General features: G+C 48.7%; 1 protein-coding gene across 1 annotated transcript; it reads left to right on the plus strand.

Moving 5' to 3' along the window:
- The first annotated feature begins 19,297 nt into the window (after window positions 1-19,297).
- LOC137847457 (olfactory receptor 14A16-like) lies at window positions 19,298-20,236 on the plus strand. The gene has a single exon (XM_068665726.1). It carries the CDS (start codon window positions 19,298-19,300, stop codon window positions 20,234-20,236), a length of 939 nt encoding a protein of 312 aa, XP_068521827.1.
- Window positions 20,237-21,457: the final 1,221 nt, after the last annotated feature.

The following is a 21,457-nucleotide window of genomic DNA, read 5'->3' on the forward strand; positions in this document are numbered from 1 at the left end:
TTCCCTTGGTCCACCATACGGGTGATCTTATCATAAAAGGAAATCAGGTTAGTTAGGCAGGACCTACCCTTCACAAACCCATGCTGGCTGGGACCAATGACTGCATTGTCCCCCAGGTGCGCCTCAATACGTTCGAGAACCATCTTCTCCATGATTTTACCAGGCACTGATGTGAGACTGACAGGCCTGTAATTGCTAGGGTCTTCTTTCTGACCCTTCTTGAAAATCGGCACAACATTTGCCAGCTTCCAGTCTACCGGGACCTCTCCAGACTCCCAGGATCATTGAAAAATAATTGAGAGAGATTCCGCGATGACGTCCGCCAGCTCCTTCAGCACCCGGGGATGAATCCCATCCGGACCCATGGACTTGTAGGGATCCAGGTGGAGTAGCAGATCCCGCACACGTTCAGGGTCGGTTGGGAGTTTGTCATCCCCACCATCCCGGTCCTCCAGCTCGGGGCACCCTGGGTCCCGAAGCCCATCATCGGCATTGAAGACAGAGGCAAAGAAGGCGTTAAGCGTCTCTGCTTTGCCTATGTCATCGTCTGTGAGAAGACCTTCCCTATCAAGGAGCGGCCCTATGTATTCTTTAGTTCTCCTTTTTCCATTCACATATCTAAAAAAAAACTTTTTATTTTCTCTCACAGACACAGCCAGCTTCAACTCTAGGTGTGCTTTAGCCACACGAATTTTCTTCCTACAGACACGAACAGCATCCCTGTATTCTTTCCATGTCACCTGGCCCTCCTTCCAGTAGCGAAACACTCTCTGTTTCCGCCTAATCTCCATAAGAATGTTCCTGGTCAGCCACGCCGGCCTCCTGCCACGCCTGCCTGCCTTGCGATATTTAGGAATTGCCTGATCTTGTGCTTCTAGGAGGCATCGCTTAAAGAGTGACCAGCACTGGTGGACATCAAGGCCTTCAAGAGCAGCTTCCCAGGGGACCTTGCTGACTAGTTCCCCGAGCAGCCTGAAGTCCGCCTTCCCCATATCTAGGGATGAGGTTTTGGTGGCACTTTTCCTTCTGTCACCGTAAATTTTGAACTCAACCACTTCATGGTCGCTATGACCGAGGCGGCCACCAATCACCACATCTCCCACCAGAACCTCTCTGTTTTCTAGCAACAGGTCTAGGAGGGCACCTTTCCTAGTTGGCTCCGTTAGCACCTGCACCAAGAAGTTATCATCTAGGTGCTTCATGAACCTCCCGGACTTGCTCGTGTCAGCCGTGTGGCACTCCCAGTTAATGTCTGGCAAGTTGAAGTCCCCCATAAGGACAAGGGGAGTTAATCTCGAGGCCTCTCTTAGTTCTGTAAAGAATAATGCTCTCAACTGAAACACAACAAAATTCAGCCTTTAAAATGAAGAAAGATTCTTATTAGATGCTCTTTGAGATCTTCCCCCTTAACTAGAACATGAAAGCTCTACAATTGGCTGAACAAGTCTTGAAGACTTGAAGAAAATGGTGGGAGAGATATGGCTGCTTAGGAGTGTCTGTGTTTTAATGAGTTCCATGAAGTATTTTGGTGCTGAGTCAACGAAACTTGGGTACTGAGTGGAGAATGATGCAACTGTGCGAAAAAGCAAATGCAAAAGGAAAAGCTGAAGTGACTTGGAGTATTAATGGGCCCCACTGTGGGCTGTTACTAACAAAGCTTCCCCAGGGACATGTTAGGACAGATAACTGGAGGCCATAATTACAGACAGGCAAAGCACTGTGCTGAGAAAAGTCTTGGTTGTTTTTGGTGAAGCAAAAGGGCCAAGGCCTGACCCCAGCCACTGCGAGGAGAGATCTTGCATCCCTCTGTCTGCCTCAGGACTTTTCTTGGGGGTCTGAGGAATACGATGGGCAGTGTGATGCCATGAGAAGAACACTGGTATGACACCACCCTGCCTCTGCACAGGGTTGCAAGGAAGCAAAGAGGCTGCACTGCAATGACTATATGTCATCTTCTCATAAGCTCTAGCCAAAGGGACAGGGCTGTTGGGTCCTTCCATTCTTGCCAGCACTCTCTGCCTTCTCCTCTGCATGATTTAAATTGCTGTCCCACACCTTTTCCTACTTCCTGGAAGTCTGCAGACACCCATCTCTGTTCACCACCTTGCTCTCATCCCAGCATTTCCATCATTTCACAAATGTCTCATCAACCCTCACCAGCTGTTCCTTGAAAAAAGAAGCTAGGGTCCGATCATAGATACTCCCAAGCCATGGGCCTGCTGCTGGCCTTGCGGCTCAGTGGCTAGACACAGCCAAGCCTTGTGCCTGCTGCTGCCCAGTCACGGACTCAAGCAGAAGGGACGGGACAACCCATCTGGGGGCCTTCTTTCTGTCTGGGTCCTCCTGGGTCTGGAGGCAGAGGGGATCCCCCATTCAGCATGCCAAGCAGGTGCCTTCTGCTGGCCTAGCAGGGCCACTGGCAGATGTCAGCCCAAAAGTCCAGATCCCAGGGAGAAGTCAAGGGTGACCTGTCAGCTACAGACAGAAGTGACCTCACAGTCCCTGCCACAGTCACATTCCTGCTGCTGGGGCAGGAGATCCTGAGGCAGAGCTGAGCTCATCAGAGCATTCCCACCCATCTCCTCCTTGTGGCCCACAAGCTCATCAGATCCATGGCCCCTCACATCCATCTTTGAATGCCATGTGACTGCAGAGAAGTCTCACAATTCATGCCTCACGAGCAGCCCCCAGATGGGGCCAGCCACGGTTCAGGAGATGGAGGTCTGTGAAGCTGCAGGAGCCCTCTTCTCTTGCCTGGGAGATCCCCAGCACAGTGCCTGTGCCCCGCAGGGCCAGCCCCGCTCCCCTGGCCAGCACAAGAGGACTGGCCCAGCCACAGAGCAGCCCCAGAGTCCTCCCCATGATGCCATTTGCCATCAGACCCAGCAACTGCAGGAAATGCCCAGGCCAGTCAAGCCCAGTTATTATTGTTTGCTGGGCCATGTGCTTCCGAGAAATCAGATCCCAGTCCAGCCCTTTGTCCTTCAGTGATCACTATGGGACTCTGATCCATCCTGAAGCCCAGAAAAACAAGAGGGCTGTCCAGGGAGAATCTCCTTGGGTGTATTTCTGACACCAGCTTTAGAAGAGGCGTACAGAGATGTGGCAGGGATGCCACTGTAGGTACATCAGGAAAGTCATGAAGGTGCATGAGATCTCATGGCTAACTGTACTGGGTCTGGCTGGAATGTTAACTTTCCTGGCAGCAGCCCATACAGTGCCGTACTCTGTACTTGCCACTGGGGCTGCTCCTCCATGTGGCAGCTGGGCTCTTGGTCCTGAGCCCCTCCTGCGTGCTGGGGCTGCTCCCCCAGCTCCAGAGGAGATGCGAAAAGAGGGATGCTGAGACCAATGAAATTCTTAGGGCTTCTTTATTATCCGTATATAAGAGGCCTGATCATATGTCCATAAAATGGACTTTCGTTACTTTGGCTCAAAGTAAAGAAAAAAATAACAGGTAGGGGTCTAAGAATAAGACTATTTAAATTAAAAAAAAAAAAATAAAAATAAAAATGAAGTAAATAGCAATAAGAGATAAGAAGGGAATAATAGAGAAACCAAAAGATTTTCGTCTCAGTTTCTGAAATAAAGTTGGAACTTTAAGGTACATCACTGATTCTGAAAAAGCATGTATTCAAAGAATTTACAGATTGCATCCTTGAACACCCTGTTCCTCATGCTGTAGAAGAGGGGGTTCACTGCTGGAGGCACCACTGAGTACATACAAGACATCATAAGATTTAGAGTTAAGGAGGGGAGTGAGAGAGGTTTGAGGTAGGCAAACATGATGGTACTGAGAAAGAGGGAGACCACAGTCAGGTGAGGGAGGCACGTGGAAAAGGCTTTGTGCCTGCTCTGCTCAGAACGCATCCTAAGCACTGCCCTGAAGATCTGCACATAGGACACCACAATGAAAACAAAACAAACTAATGCTAAAGAAATACTAAACACAAGTGCCCCAACTTCCCTGAGGTAGACATCTGAGCAAGAGAGCCTGAGGATCTGGGGGACTTCACAGAAGAACTGGTCCACAGCATTGCCGTGGCAGAGGGGCAGGGAAAATGTGTTGGCTGTGTGCAGGACAGCATTGAGAAAGCCACTGCCCCAGGCAGCTGCTGCCATCTGGTGTCGTGGTTTAACCCGGCCGGCAGCTAAACACCACGCAGCCGTTCGCTCACCCTCTCCCCTCCCTCTCTGGGACGGGGGAGAGAAATGGAAAGTGAAGCCCGTGAGTTGAGATAAAGACAGTTTAATAAGACAGGAAAATAATAATAACAAAATAATAATAACAATAATAATAATAATAATAATAATACAATGGTGATAATAGTACTACTAATAATAATATGTACAAACAAGTGATGCACAATGCAATTGCTCACCACTCGCTGACCGATGCCCAGCCCAACCCCCGAGCAGTACGGCCCCCTCCCCCCGGCTAGCCACCCCTATATATTGTTTAGCATGACGTCAGATGGTATGGAATACCCCTTTGGCTAGTTTGGGTCACCTGTCCCCTCCCAGCTCTTACTGAACCCCCAGCTTGCCTGTTGGCAGGACAGAGTGAGAAGCTGAGATGTCCTTGGCTTGGTATAAGCACTGCTCTGCAACAATTAAAACATCGGGGTGTTATCAGCACTCTTCTCATCCTAAGCCAAAACACAGCATTCCACCAGCTACTAGGAAGAAAATTAATTCTGTTCTAACTGAAACCAGGACATCTATCCACCCCTTATTCCATATCATTTATGTCATGCTCAGGTTACACTCTTTTCCAATACATTCTAATCAGTAACCTACAGTAGTCATGGTAGTGATAACATACAGTATTATATAGTAATTAACATGGTACAATTCAGTTCATGGGCTATTCTTACCCAGTATTAAATCTCCTTGAGGTACACACCGGACCTCTCCGTTCTTTTGCATCACCCACCAAGTGTATCCAGGTCCCTGAGCGAAAACAATTCCACGAATAGGTTTGCCTTTTCCTGAGGCAGGAGTAGCCCAGACTGTTTTACCCAGTGTTATAAATGGCTCAGGATTCAAATTAGGATTAAATAAAAAAATAGGATTTATTAAAAGAATATAAAGGAATAGAGGTAAGCAAACAGCGCTGGGTGCACCGGGAGTCTCTGCTCCACCAGGACGCACACCAGTTACATCAAGCAGCTGATTTTTATGCACTTAGACTAATACGTATTCATTACTACTTCTAAAAAAGTAGATTATTATAATTAGCTTCCGGGGTCCGGTTCCTCCTACTGGAGCATGCGCATCAGTCTCCTCTGGGGGTCTCTAGGGGTCTTTCATGCTGAAGGCTCGTAGTCTTCCTCTCACCCTTTGTACTTACTCGGCACTATTCCAAGTTTATGGAACACTCTCTGTACACTCTCCACAGGTCTTGTCTCCCAACCGTCCTTCAGCTTCTTTTTTCTTCCTCTTAATCTCTTGGCCCCCCTGGCCAGATACCAAAGATCCACATAGTATCCCATAACAGTCACTAGTTGTTATCAGTTGTTCTGAAACTCCCAGACATCAAACACAAACAGCTTTCTTATTTGATGCTTCACGAGTAATTAAAACATTCTTCCCCAGCCATTCACAGACACATCTATAGCAGTGTTAAGTTAATCTCGAAGAAGACAGGAAAAAAGGCTGTAACTGTTAGAAACAGAAGTCCGGAATAACAAAAGCAAACAGGTTCACAAATTTAAGGAGTGTTTTCTGAAGACGTGATAAATTGACTAGAATGAGGGGGAGACTGGGACACACTGCATCTGTGGTTCAAGAACTAAATTGCCAGTGCAGGGCCCAGAGGCAGACAGGATTCAAACAGAATTATTACATTATTACAGACTTATTTTTTTATGGACACGAATTTATGGACACGAATTGGAATTGTTAAAACATTCCTCACACCCAGCATATTTTTTACATGCACTACAGGAACTTTATCCCCATCTACAGTACGTAACAGGTTGGATTGGGCAGGTCCAGCTCGGTTGGCAGATCCCCTAGTACTGACTAACCAGGTGGCCTTTGCCAAATGCGTATCCCAATTTTTGAATGTCCCAGCACCCATTGCTTTCAGTGTAGTCTTTAACAGTCCATTGTATCGTTCAACTTTCCCGGAGGCTGGTGCATGATAGGGGATGTGATACACCCACTCAATACCATGTTCTTTGACCCAAGTGTCTATAAGGTTGTTTTGGAAATGAGTTCCATTGTCTGACTCTATTCTTTCTGGGGTACCATGTCGCCATAAGACTTGCTTTTCAAGGCCCAGGATAGTGTCCCGGGAGGTGGCACGAGGCACAGGATATGTTTCCAGCCATCCGGTGGTTGCTTCCACCATTGTAAGTACGTGGCGCTTGCCATTGCGAGTTTGAGGGAGTGTGATGTAATCAATCTGACAGGCCTCTCCATAGTTATATTTCAGCCATCGTCCTCCATACCAAAGAGGCTTTGACCGTTTGGCTTGATTGATTGCAGCACATGTTTCACAGTCATGAATCACCTGTGCTATAGCGTCCATGGTCAGGTCCACCCCTCGATCACGAGCCCATCTGTATGTTGCATCTCTACCTTGATGGCCTGAGGTGTCATGGGCCCATCGGGCTATAAATAATTCACCTTTATGCTGCCAATCCAGGTCCACCTGAGCTACTTCAATCTTAGCAGCCTGATCTACCTGCTGGTTGTTTTGATGTTCTTCAGTAGCCCGATTCTTGGGCACATGAGCATCTACGTGGCGTACTTTCACAGCCAAGTTCTCTACCCGAGTAGCAATATCTTGCCACAATGCAGCAGCCCAGATGGGTTTGCCCCTACGCTGCCAGTTGTTTTGCTTCCATTGCTGTAACCATCCCCACAGGGCATTTGCTACCATCCATGAATCGGTGTAGAGATAGAGAACTGGCCATTTTTCTCGTTCAGCAATGTCTAAAGCCAGCTGAATGGCTTTCGCTTCTGCAAACTGACTCGATTCACCTTCTCCCTCAGCAGCTTCTGCAACTCGTCGCGTAGGACTCCATACAGCAGCCTTCCATCTCCGATGCTTCCCCACAATACGACAGGACCCATCAGTGAACAGGGCATATTTCTTCTCATTCTCTGGTAACTGGTTGTACAGTGGGGCTTCTTCAGCACGACCCACCTCCTCCTCTGATGATATCCCAAAGTATTTGCCTTCTGGCCAGTCCATGATCACTTCCAATATACCTGGGCGACTGGGGTTTCCTATTCGAGCCCACTGAGTAATCAGTGCAACCCACTTGCTCCATGTAGCATCAGTTGCATGATGTGTAGAGGGGACCCTTCGCTTGAACATCCAGCCTAGTACTGGCAATCGGGGTGCTAGGAGGAGCTGCGCTTCAGTACCGACCACCTCCGAAGCAGATCAAACTCCTTCATATGCTGCCAATATCTCCTTTTCAGTTGGAGTATAGCGGGCCTCAGATCCTCTGTATCCCCGACTCCAAAACCCCAGAGGCCGACCTCAAGTTTCCCCAGGTTCTTTCTGCCAGAGGCTCCAGGTGGGGCCGTTCTCCCCGGCTGCAGTGTAGAGCACATTCTTTACATCTGGTCCTGTTCGAACTGGCCCAAGGGCTACTGCATGGACTATTTCCTGCTTGATTTGTTCAAAGGCTTGTCGTTGTTCAGGGCCCCATTCAAACTCATTCTTCTTACGGGTTACTTGGTAGAGCGGGTTTACAATCAGACTGTAATTTGGGATGTGCATTCTCCAAAACCCCACAACACCTAGGAAAGTCTGTGTTTCTTTTTTGTTAGTTGGTGGACACATAGCTGTTATTGATCACATCCATTGGGATTTGACGACGTCCATCTTGCCATTTTATTCCTAAAAACTGGATCTCTCATGCAGGTCCTTTGACTTTATTTTGTTTTATGGCAAAACTGGCTTTCAGAAGGATTTGGACTATTTTCTTCCCTTTCTCAAAAACTTCCTCTGCTGTGTCACCCCACACAATAATGTCATCGATGTACTGCAGGTGTTCAGGAGCTTCTCCCTGCTCTAGCGCAGACTGGATCAGCCCATGGCAAATGGTAGGGCTGTGTTTCCACCCCTGGGGCAGCCGATTCCAAGTATATCGGACTCCCCTCCAAGTGAAGGCAAATTGTGGCCTGCACTCTGCTGCTAGAGGGATGGAGAAAAATGCATTAGCGATATCAATTGTAGCGTACCACTTGGCTGCCTTCGATTCAAGTTCGTACTGAAGTTCCAGCATGTCCGGCACTGCAGCACTCAGTGATGGCGTCACTTTGTTCACGCCACAATACTCCACTCTTAGTCTCCACTCACCGTTAGACTTTTGCACTGGCCATATGGGACTACTGAAAGGTGAATGAGTCTTGCTGATCACTCCTTGGCTCTCCAATTGATGAATTAGCTTATGGATGGGAATCAGGGAGTCTCGGTTAGTGCGATATTGCCGCCGGTGCACAGTTGTGGTAGCGATTGGCACTTGCTGTTCTTCGACCCTCAGCAACCCCACAACAGAGGGGTCCTCTGAGAGACCAGGCAAGGTAGATAATGGTTTAATGCCCTCTGTCTCTAAGGCAGCTATACCAAAAGCCCACCGGAACCCTTTTGGGTCCTTGCAATATCCTCTTCTAAGATAGTCTATGCCAAGGATACATGGAGCATCCGGGCCAGTCACAATGCGGTCCTTTTCCCACTCATTCCCAGTCAGACTCACTTCAGCCTCCAATACAGTCAACTGCTGAGATCCCCCTGTCACTCCACAAATACAGGTGGGCTCTGGCCCTTTATAGCTCAATGGCATTATAGTACATTGTGCACCGGTGTCTACTAAAGCCTTATACTTCTGTGCGTGTGACGTGCCAGGCCATCGAATCCACACAGCCCAATAAACTCGATTGTCCCTTTCCTCCCCCTGGCTGGAGGCAGGGCCTCCCTAATCCTGGTCAGAATCTTCTTCGTTTCTGTGTTTGAAGGACTGCCTGCTGGAAGTTGGAGCAGCAAACTTTTCAGAGAATCCCTTTTTCCTGATTGTTTTCTTTTGCAACTCATGTACCCGTGCCTCTAGGGTCGCGGTAGATTTTCCATCCCATTTTCTCATGTCCTCTCCATGGTCTCGTAAGTAAAACCACAGGGTGGCACGGGGTGAGTACCCACCATATCGTCTTCCTTGTGTGGGTGAACCCCTACCCCTGACAGCTGAGACACTGCTTTGTACAGGTGCGGAGGAGAATAATCTCTCTTCAAGTTGGTGAACCTTTTCAGAAAGTTTCTCCCAAGTGTTCTCTTTCGGTCGGTGGACACTGGTTGGTTCAGGTTGGGGGGAAGATAGATTCTCTTTAAGTTGGTGGACCTCTTCAGAAAGTTTCTCCACAGCTGAGACGCAGGCCTGTAAGGAAGAGGAGAGACTTTCTTCGTACTGCCAGAGTTGTTTAGCCACTTTATCCACTGTGGGTTCCTCATCCTCTTTCCAGGCCATTATTGCCAATGAGCTGGCATATGATGATGGTGCACTCCGTACAAACTTCCGCCACATGGGTTGTGTACGCCTGACTTCATCTGGGTCTTTGGATGTTTGTCTGAGGTCTGGATCCTCATAAATCACTTCCCGTACGGCTAATTCCCTCAGGTACTGGATTCCCTTCTCCATAGTGGTCCACTTGCCTGGTAGACATAAAAGTTCTTCCTTGAAGGGATACCTTTCCCTCACAGCTGAGAGGAGACGCCTCCAGAGGCTGTGAGATTGTGCTCCATCTGCAATTGCTTTGTCAATGCCTGCGTCTCTAGCAAGGGATCCCAGCCGCTTGGCTTCCCTGCCATCTAATTCCACACAATTGGCTCCAGAGTCCCAGCATTGGAGCAGCCAGGTGACAAGCTGCTCACCTATACAACGACCAAAATCATTCCGCACATCTCGTAGCTCGCGCTCGTTTAGGCTTCGCGTAGTTACTGTTGCTTTTTCGGCATCCTCATCTTCCTCCTCCTGAATCCTTGATGGCCCAGCGTATTTGTCATCTCCATCATCTCTATACCTAGATTTGGCAGAAGACTCTCTGCGTTCTAAACGACTTGAATCTCTATACCATTTTTTCACCTTCTCTACAGGGGCAGCTTGCACTGCTACTGCTCGTTTCTCTGACCTTTTTCCAGGGTCTGCCACAGAGGTTGGAATACCCTCTGCAGGGGCAGCTTGCACTGCTATAGCTTGTTTCTCTGACCTTGTTACAGGGTCTGCCACAGGGGTTGGAATACCCCCTGCAGGGTCAACTTGCACTGCTACAGCTCATTTCTCTGACCCTGTTACAGGGGTTGGAATACCCTCTGCAGGGTCAACTTGCACTGCTACAGCTCATTTCTCTTACACGGCCACAGGAGCTGGAGCGGCTGTGGGAGCTGGAGCAGTTGCAGGAACCGGAGCTGGAGTGGCTGCAGGAGCTGGAGCTGGAGCGACTGCAGGAGCTGGGACTGGAGCGGCTGCAGGAACCGGAGCTGGAGCGACTGCAGGAACTGGAACTGGAGTGGGTGCAGGAGCTGGGACTGGAGCAACTGCAGGAACTGGAACTGGAGCGGCTGCAGAGTCCACCGTAGGGGTCACAGTGGCCGTTGGATCTGTCACAGGGCTTGGAGTGGCCACAGGGTCTGTCACTAAGTTGATAGCAGTATCAATGGCAGCTCGATAGGCATGAGCCAGGCCCCAGCACGTTACAATGATTTGTGTTACTTTGGAACTGCCAGAATCATGACACCTTTTTTTCAAGCATTCTGCCAGTTTTTGAGGATTTTGCCATTGTTCAGGGGTGAATTTCCAAAACACAGGGGGTGCCAACTGTTCTAGATGCCTGCCCATATCCTCCCATACTCCCTGCCACTGACAACTATACTGCCTCCGGGCAGATCTCCGGATGAGCTTCCTAAGTAGTTGTTTAACTTTAAGCAGAATCTGAAGTGCATTCAGGAGGCAGAACAACAAGACTATGGTGGTCTGAGTATTCCAAGGATATTCAATATCTTGGAGAGCTATTGTAATAAGCTCGGGGGATAAGAGGGTGGTGAAGGAGGAAGGGAGAGTGATCCAGGAGGATACAGGGGTGGTGAAGGAGAAAGGGAGAGTAATCAAGTAAGAAAAAATATCCTTCCGTTTCCCCTCCACAGATTGACTCCATAATGGAAAAAAACAATAGGTATAATTGCTAATAGTTTCCAAGATACAGTTTCCAAAGTACAGAGTCGACGATGTTACTGAGTACAAATAACAAGTTAGAGTCATGACCAGGTATTTCATCGTCTCATAAGCCATTGCTACAACACACAGTACCATAATGATCTGAAACCAGGGCCCGGAGAGGATAAACAACACGACAGAGAGCAAATATTGAAAATAATGTACTATAATACTCAATTTGGAAAACAGTCGCAGCAGAGTTGAGATTAAAGCAATCAGCATTATGACAAGTGACTATTAAGCAGGTCTAATCCTTACACCAATTTTAGTTTAACACACTCTGGTCAGATCTGCCGTTATCTCAACTTTTCGGGCCCCACATTGGGCGCCAAAAAGACTGTCGTGGTTTAACCCGGCCGGCAGCTAAACACCACACAGCCGTTCGCTCACCCTCCCCCCTCCCTCTCTGGGACGGGAGAGAGAAATGGAAAGTGGAGCCCGTTCTCCTTCAGATAAACCAAGCCTCAATCTTCTTCTGGGAATGACACCTTATAAATGCCATTCCCTACAACATATTCAACTTCTCACTGGAGAAACAGATTGAACCATCCTGACAGATATTATCAGCCATCAGATGTGCCAGCTGTAGGAAACCCCTCTGGCAACCCCACCTGCAGTGCCCTGCTGCCAGAGCCTCACGGTGTCAAGAGCCTGCAGATGTGTCCTGCCACACGCTGCCCTCTGTTGTTGCGCTCCTCAGTGCCCCCAAACCCTCTCTCCTTCTCTCCTCTCTGTGTGCCAGCTACGGTCAGAGCCCCCAGCCCTGCTGCGCTGTGCAGAGGAGCTGCTCCTGGGCACAGCTGTCTCTCTGCAGCGCTTACCAGGAGCTCCCCTTGTGCCCAGGAGCCTGGCCCAGCTCAGCAGCACAGCACCCAACCATGGCATCGCTTGCTCTGTGCCCTTGGGCTCCCTGGAGGTGTCCCCAAGGCCTCAGGGCTGACAGCTCCCCAAGGCAGCAGGGTCTCTGCTGGGGTGTGGTGTCTGAAGCAGCCTGAAGTCATCACTGACTGCTTCTCTCTGTAGATGTCAGAGACTGATTTTTTAAAGTGTGATTTGTGCTTTGGACTGTGGTTGTCAAGCATCTTGTGCTTTATCCTGGCAGACAGCTCAGCACCACGTAGCTCATCCTCACCCCCGAAATGCTCATGTGTTGAGATAAGGGATGGTTTGATTGCAAAGGAAAGGAAGAGATGTTGCTGCTGCTGCTGCTGATGATGATGATGATAATATATTTTAGTAAATCAAGTGATGCACAGTGTAATTGCTCACCACACACTGACGAATACCCAGCCCGTCCCCAAGCAGGGGTCCCCCTGAACCTGGGCAGCCTGCCTCAGGATCTCCTGTGTAGGTCCTTTGACCTTACTTGGTTTTACGTCAAAATCAGTGGTGGTGGGACTTCATTCAGTCCACAGACGTCCACCATTATCTTCCACTCCCCATTAGAATTTTGCACTGTCCATATGGGACTATTAAAGGGTGAGAGAGCCTTGCTGATCACTCCTTGGCTCTCCAGTCAATGAACCAGCTCATGCATGGGAATCAGGGAGTCTCTGTTAGTGTAATACTGCCTCAGGTGCCCTGTTGTGGTAGCGATTGGCACCTGCTCTTCATTGGCCATCAGCACCTCCAGAGCAGAAGGGTCCTGTGAGAGAGTGGGCAAGGTAGACAACTGTTTAAAGGTAAGCCTTTGGATCTTTGAAGTACCCTTTCCTGAAGGAGTCTATACTAAGGATGCACAGAGCTTCTGGGCCAGTCCCAATGGGTTGCTTTTGCCACTCTTTCCCATTAGACTCACCTCAGCCTCCAATACAGGTAGCTCCTGGGATTCTCTCATCATTCCAGAAATACAATTGGGTTCTGGCCCTTTTAGCTCGATGGCATTACACTACACTGTGCATTGGTGTCCTTTAAAACCTAACACCTGCTGTGGGTCTGATGTGCCAAGCGAGTAATCCTCAAAGTCCAATACACCCAGTTGCCTCCTTCCTCCCCCCAGTTGGAGGTAGAACCCCTCTAGTCCCGCTCATAGTATTCATGACTCTGTTTGGAGGAGTGCCTGCTAGAAACAGGAGCAGCAATTTTCTCAGAACCACTTTTTGTGAATGTTTTTCCTTGTGCTTCATGTATCCATGCCTCTAGGATGGAGGTAGATTTTCCATCCCATTTACTCATGGCTTCTCTGTCGTCACACAGTTAAAACCACAGGTTTCTGTGTGGTATGTACCCACTATATCACCTTTCTTGAGTAGAGGGACACTTACACCTGAGAGCTGAGGTATTGGTTTGTACAGGTGGGGAGGAAGCTGTATTCTCTTGTAGTTCTTGGACCTACTCAGACAGTTTCTCCATAGACGAGACACACGTTCATAGGGAAGAAGAGAGAGTTTCTTTGTAATGCCATAGCTGGCTAGCTGATTCATCCACCATGGGTTCCTCTTGGTCTTTCCTGGTCATTACTGCCAACGAATTGGCATATGATTATGGTGTGCTCTGTACAAACTTCTGTCACATGGGTCATGTGCAGTTGACTTCATCGGGATCTTTGGACAGCTGTTAGTTTTCTAGGTTTCTACAAATCGCCTTCAGCATGGGTAATTCCCTCAGGTACAGGATCACAGAATCACAGAATCACAGAATTTCTAGGTTGGAAGAGACCTCAAGATCATCGAGTCCAACCTCTAACCTAACACTAACAGTCCCCACTAAACCATATCCCTAAGCTCTACATCTAAACGTCTTTTGAAGACCTCCAGGGATGGTGACTCCACCACCTCCCTGGGCAGCCCGTTCCAATGCCTCACAACCCTTTCAGTAAAGAAATTCTTCCTAACATCTAACCTAAAACTCCCCTGGCGTAACTTTAGCCCATTCCCCCTCGTCCTGTCACCAGGCACATGGGAGAACAGGCCAACCCCCACCTCGCTAAAAACAATGGCAGACTGCCCCGTGCAGCGCCTCACTTGGATGTGTCTGCAGTCTTGGAAGCTTGACTACCCTACGTTCTCCTACAAATGGACCTTGAGCTTGTTTGGAGGTTCTAGCAGGGGAGCGCAGCTACCGTATACCCTTGACCGATGAACGGTACGCCTCTATCGGGGAAGGTCGTCCTCTTCGACCGAGCGCGCAGCTTCGGGAGGGACGCACAGGATACCCCTTTGCATGGTGGTCCACTTGCCTGGTTGACATAGAAGATCTTCCTTCAAGGGATACCTTTCTTTCAGGCCTGAGAGGATTAAGTTCCTTGTGCCCTTTTCCACTGGCTTTCTCAATCACCCCTCACCTACAGGAGAATCCCAGCTGCTTGGCTTCCCTGCTCTCTAAATCCAGACTGTTAGCCCCCTTCTCTCAGCACTGGAGCATCCAGCTGACAATGTGCTCACCGAGATGATGGCTAAAATATTTTCCCATGTCTCGTAGCTTACACTGGGATAGGGATCACATGGTTTCTGATGCTTATATGACCTCTTCTTCTTGGTCATCCTGCCTCCATGATGGCCCAACTTAGGAGAAACATGCCTCTTCTATTTCCTCCTCCTTTCTTGTCTGGGTGCCTGAGTTTCTTTCCTTTCTAAAGAAAAACTGACTTTCACAACCATTGTTTTCTCTTGCATTAAGAGGCAACCGATACAGGCACAGGCCGGCTCTCTGGCCTAGCTATGGGGCCCATTGCAGGTGCTGGAGTGTCTGCAGGGCCCATCACTGGAGTTGTTCTGGCTGCAGGGCCTTTTGGATGAGTTGGAGTGGCTGCAGTGCCTATCACAGGTTTGGGAGTGGCTATAGGGGCTGTCACAGGGGTCAGTTTAACTTTGGGCGCACCTCAGGAGCTGGAGTGCCTGCAGGGCCTGTTGCAGGGTTTGGAGTGGCTTTGGACAGGCTATATGCCTGTCCTGGAGGAGAAGGGGGAGGTGCAGGAGAAAGGGAGAAGGAAGAAGTGGTGAAAAGCATCCCCCACTGTCCATCCCAGTTCCACCCACCCTGCATAGGTTTACTCCCCAAGGAGAAAAGGCAAAGCGTTTAAAAGAGTGTAATTCTAAATAATTTCTAAGAGATGAAGAGATGGTTCCTGAGGTATGGAGGCAGCAATTATTTTATCCTGTCATAAGTCAGCATTATCCAATACAGCAAAACAGTAACCTTAAACCAGCCCCCAGAACTGATAAAAAGCACGCCATGGATGACAATTAGTAATGTGTTGTACAACACAATTCTGAAAACAAGCACCACAGACCCCAGATCAAAAATATCAATGCTGTGATCAGCAACTGTTAAACTGATCTGATGCTTATAACAATTTACTTTTAAAACACTGTGGTCAGATCTGTCATCTCAACCTTTGTGCTCCACGCTAGGCACCAAAAAGCCTTCCTGTGATTTGACCCAGCAGGCAGCTCAGAACTATACAGATATTCATCCAATGGGCTGCAGGAGGGAAGAGGGAGAAAAAAAAAAGTAAAAGTTTATGAGTTGATATAAAAGCAGATTAATAGAACACAAAGGAAATAATAATAACAACAACAATAAATTGTTATTATTATACATTATTATATATTATTATTATTATTATTTATTTATTTATTTATTATAGACGCAGATATAATTATTATTATCGCCTGGCACATCAGACCCACAAAATGTATCAGGCTCTACTAGACACCAGTGCACAGTGTACCCTAATGCCATCAAGCTAGAAAGAGATAGAACCCACCTGTATTTCTGGAGTGACAGGGGGATCCCAGAAGTTAACTGTACTGGAGGCTGAAGTGAGTATAACTGGGAAGGAATGGCAAAAGCATCCCATTGGAACTCGCTCGGAGGCTATGTGCATCCTTGGCATAGACTGCTTCAGGAGAGAGAATTCAGAGTTCCAAGAGGGCACCACCGGTGGGGCTTTGGTAGAGCTGCCTTGGAGACAAAGGACGTGAAACAGTTGTCTACCTTGCTTGGCCTTCCACAGACTCCTTCTGCTGTGGGTTTGCTAAGGGTTGAAAAACAGCAGGTGCCAATGGCTACCATGGTGGTGTACCTGAGGCAGCGTCATGCTAACCGAGACTCCCTGATTGCCATCCATGAGCTGGGTCATCAACTGGAGAGCCAAGGTGTAGATGTAGAGCTTGGGAGCATGATTTAGTGATGGACTTGTCAGCACTAAGGTAAAGTTACCTGACCTGGGTTACACTTCCTTGAGTAGTGTAAGGCATAATGCAATTCTTTTTGCCTTCTGCATCTAAAGCACAGGAAGTAGTAGGACTTTGCCCTGCTTTATTGACTGGGCAGCTCTTTTCACATTACTCAGTTTAGGTTTGTGTGGCTGGAGGGGGACAATTTCCCAAAAGAGGCCAAGCTCATGGGTACAGCTACAGCCACAGGAAGATTTCTTTTTTCACTTTTTACCTTGAGTTTTCCACAGAGGACCCAAGAGACACTCTGGATGTCCACTTGTCTACTAAGATTCATTTAGAATTTCTCAGGATCCAACTGTCATTTCAAATTTATTTTATCTTATCTTATCTTATCTTATCTTGTTTTGTTTTATTTTATTTTATTTTATTTTATTTTATTTTATTTTATTTTATTTTATTTTATTTTATTTTATTTTATTTTATTTTATTTTATTTTATTTTATTTTATTTTATTTTATTTGTTCCCTTATTATCTTAAAAATGTTTCCATATGATGAACTGTGCTACAGTTACAGGGACAAAGACCACTGCTGGCAGTGGAGCTGTCAGACCTCCAAACTCTGTTTTTCTTCCCAATGAAGGTTTCCAAAGAAGTCCCCCTGGATCAATAGCAATAGGAGAATGATGCTCAAAACTGAAATGCAGCAAAATTCAGCCTTTAAAACAAAAAAGTATTTGTATTAGCTGTTTTTTTTTTTTTGAAATCTTCTTCCTTAACTACTTCATGCAAGCTCTGCCATTAGCTGTACAAGTCTTGAAGTCATGAAGAAAACTATGGAAGAGATGTCAGGAGTTTCTGCATTTTAATGAGTACCATGGTGTATTTTGGTCTGATGCTATGATGCTCAGGTACTGAGAGGAGAATAATGCAACTGCTAGAGAAAGTGAAGTCAGGAGGAAAAGTTGAAGTGACTTGGAGTATTAATGGGCCCACTGAGGGCTGTTACTAATGAAGCCTCCCCAGGGCCTTGTTAGGGCAGATAATTGGAGGCCATGGTTACAGACAGTCAAAGGCACTGTGCTGAAAAAAGTCTTGTATTCTTCTGACGAAGCAGAAGAGCCAAGGTCTCATCCCTGGAAGTGGGAGGGGAGATCCTGCACCCCCACCTCTGTGTCAGGGCTCTTCCTGGTGTCTGTGGGATGTTGTGGGCAGTGTAATGCCATGAGAACAGTGGTATGACACCTCTGAGGTGCTGTACAACATTGAAATGAATCAATGAAGCCCCATCACAATGAGTATAACATATCTCCTCCTAAGCTGTAGCCAAAGGGGCAGCTATGGCTGTTGTCTCTCTTACTCAGGCCTATGAGGACACAGCTTCTCATTAAAGCACCAGGGCCTCATTGCCTCCTTGCCGCCACCCATGAACCAGGCAGGGCTCGTACCATTCTCCTCACTTGGCAATGCACATGCCCATCTCCTACTTACCAGGAAGCGTCCTGTGGAAGGTGTGAAGGGCAAGGATCTCCATTCCCAGGGGACAATGGTCAAGGCCTGGCCCTTGTGCTTGGTGACACACATCCAGATTTCCTACACATCAGTGTCACCTTCACATTGCCTTTGTCTCCTTGTCCTCACTGCCTCCAGGGTTCTGCTCTAACGAGCTCCAAGGGAGGCTGTGTCAGTGCTGGCCCTCAGGGGGACACTGCAGGAAACTTGCCTCTGACTTGCACTTCTGGAGAGATGTCTTCAATTGTCTCTGAGTGCCTGAGGTTCTTGGGCTCATCAGCAAAGCCCCCAGGGGGTGATTGCAGTGCCTTGGGCTGGTGCTGTGCTGCTGAGCTGGGCCGGGCTCGTGGGACAGAGAAAGCTCGTGGCAAGAGGGCCGTGGTGCAGAGAGACAGCTGTGCCCAGGAGAAGCTCCTCTGCACAGCACAGCAGGGCTGGGGGCTTTGACCACAGCTGGCATGGGGAGACGACAGAGGAGAGAGGGCTGAAGGCAGCTGGCAGTGGGAGGATGCTGAGAGCTGCCTGCAGGAGAAATGTGCACAGCCCTTGACAAGGTAAGTGTCTGGCTGCAGGGCCATGCAGCTGCAGGTCCTGGAAGGGTCTCCTCTTGCTGGGTCATGTTTCTGGGAGGGCAGTGGGCAATGCAGTAGGCTTTGAGAGTCCTGCTGGGTTGCAGTGCAAGGTGAGGAAGTCTGGCAGAAACCTCTTGTATAGCCATAGGCCAGGTCTCCCTGGTCTGCCCAGAACACCCTGCTCGAGCAGGCCATGTCAGGCTCTCTGTCAGATGCCTCATAGTTCTTGCAGCCATGGAAAAGAAGACAAGTTCCCAAGGTCCGTCTGGCTTTCTGTGGCCCTCCTCCCTTAGCAGCCTTCTCCAGTGTCTTCTCCAGTTTTTCAGGGAAACAGTCTAATGGGATGGTCCTGCAACTCATATGGGGGTGACACAGGGCAGCTAAGAACAGGACTGCTTGGCAGAGTTGCTCTGCTTGATCTTCACCAAGGGACACTCCCACAGGGTATCAAGAGGAATGCATAGGAAATTTGAGGACGTTCAGCAACCCAATACCTATCCTAAGCTTTGCTGGGCCTACTGGGATAGAATAAAGCAAACAAAATACCTACAGCTCAGCTCTGCACTCAGATGAGTTGTTTGCAACAACTAACAAGTAGAATGCACTTGAGGTTCCCTCATGTTCCTGTTTTCCTCCTGCTGCATGGCAGGAAGGAATGCTAGGGAACCCACAACTATCCATTTTTCCAGTGCACTCTCAGCTAGCACCAGCTGCAGGTCAAGCAAGAGAGCTGCAGAAAATGTCTTCACATAGTGAGCCTTGGGCTGGAGGGTACTCTAAGGCTTACAATAGTTCTTCCTCAAAGAAACCTATTCTTTTTCTACTGTTTTCTCTCAAACAGGCAGCTGTGTTCAATGTCAGAGAATGCCCAACAGCAGCTCTGTGAGCGAGTTCCTCCTCCTGGCATTCGCAGACACACGTGAGCTGCAGCTCCTGCACTTCGCACTCTTCCTGGGCATCTACCTGGCTGCCCTCTTGGGCAATGGCCTCATCCTCAGCGCCGTAGCCTGCGACCACCGCCTCCACACCCCCATGTACTTCTTCCTCCTCAACCTCGCCCTCCTCGACATGGGCTGCATCTCCACCACTCTGCCCAAAGCCATGGCCAATTCTCTCTGGGACACCAGGGCCATCTCTTATCAAGGCTGTGCTGCTCAAGTTCTCTTTTTTGTCTTCTTCTTTGGTTCAGAGTATTCAATTCTAACTATCATGTCTTATGACCGCTACATTGCCATCTGCAAGCCCCTGTACTACGGGAGCCTCCTGGGCAGCAGAGCTTGTGCCCAGATGGCAGCAGCTGCCTGGGGCACTGGATTTCTCAATGCTGTCCTGCACACGGCCAACACATTTTCCCTGACCCTCTGCCAAGGCAACTCTGTAGACCAATTCTTTTGTCAAATTCCCCAGATCATCAAGCTCTCCTGTTCAGATGCCTACCTCCAGGAAGTTGAGCTACTTGTTTTCAGTCTTTCGTTTGTATTTGGTTGTTTTATTTTCATTGTGCTGTCTTATGTGCAAATCTTCAGGGCTGTGCTGAGGATGCCCTCTGAGCAGGGCAGACACAAAGCCTTTTCCATGTGCCTCCCTCACCTGGCCGTGGTCTCTCTGTTTGTCAGTACTGGCATGCTTGCCTACCTGAAGCCCGCCTCCATCTCATCCCCATCTCTGGATCTTGTGGTGGCAGTTCTATACTCAGTGGTGCCTCCAGCACTGAATCCCCTCATCTATAGCATGAGGAACCAGGAGCTCAAGGATGCCTTGAAGAGACTGATGACTGGAGATGTTTCAAAATCAAAAACATAGCCCATTTTTTTCTGCATATGACTCACAATACATTGCAGGCTCAAGGTTTATTCTGTTATCTTTTTTGTCATTTTTCATACTCCAGAGAGCATCACCACATGCTCAGAGCTATGGGGTGCATGGGAAGGAGGTTCAGCAATGGCTGGCCAGTCCACTGCTCATTGCTCATCTCATAAAGGCTCCCTGGGAGGTAGGATATCCAGGAGAAGAGCAGGCCCCCCTGAGGGTTCATGGGAGATGTGTAAAAGGAATCCCATTGCTACTGGTGCCAGCAGGCACATCATACACACACAGAGAGATGAACACGAGCGAGCACAAATGCCATCAGCCATTCCTACAAGTCTCATGAAGGCCAGTGGGGCAGACAGTGTCACGAGGTTAAGTAACATTCCCTGGGAAGGCACCTGAATCCAGCTCTGAGATGTGCTTCCTTGAAGCAAGGTCCCTGTGACCATTCCTCATGCCTTGGGGCATCTCAGAGGAGGGCAGAGCAGGGCAAAGCACTGCAGGGCTGAGGTGCCTCCCAGCCTCTGGCAGTGGCTGCAGGAGCCAGAGGGACACTGCAGGCACTGCAGTGCACTGTGCGTGGTGTGCAAGGCAGAGACCGTGTCTCGCAATAGCCCTGTGTGTATGAGGAGCATAGGAGGCCAGCTCAGATGCAGACACCTCACAGAGCGCTGCCATTGCCCTGTGTGACTCCAGAACCAACCCCCAGTGTCTCTGTGAGATTTCTCTAACCCCCCCTCTCACAGGCTCATTGCAGATGCCCCTCTCTGCTATGTCACACTACCCTGCCTTTCTGGACCAGGCCATCAAGCGTTTGGATCACAGAGATTTCTGGGGACTTGGAAAAAGCAGACATCAAACTTGTCTTCAGGAAGCACAAGAAAAAGGACTGGGAGATTTGCAGTTGTCATCTCTGCCCATGGGAATGTGATGGGGAAAGTCCTGCCGCAGGTGAAGCAGTAGGGGAGGGGAGAGAAGGGAATGTGGTGAACCTGGATTTGGCAAGGCCTTTGCCATAGTCTCCTGGAGTCTCCCTTTAGCCACATTGCTGATATTCACACTGAAGAAGGGGATGAAGTTGGGGGGGAGAAGTTGGCTGGACATTAGTGATACCAAGTCCTCCTGCCAGCCAGTTACCAGCAGCACCCTTCAGTCATGGGCACTTGGGCCAACACTGTTGACCCTTTTTTATCTCCCTTTATGATGGCATGGAGC

The sequence above is a fragment of the Anas acuta genome, chromosome W (genome assembly GCF_963932015.1).
Source record: "Anas acuta chromosome W, bAnaAcu1.1, whole genome shotgun sequence".
Taxonomy (NCBI): domain Eukaryota; kingdom Metazoa; phylum Chordata; class Aves; order Anseriformes; family Anatidae; genus Anas; species Anas acuta.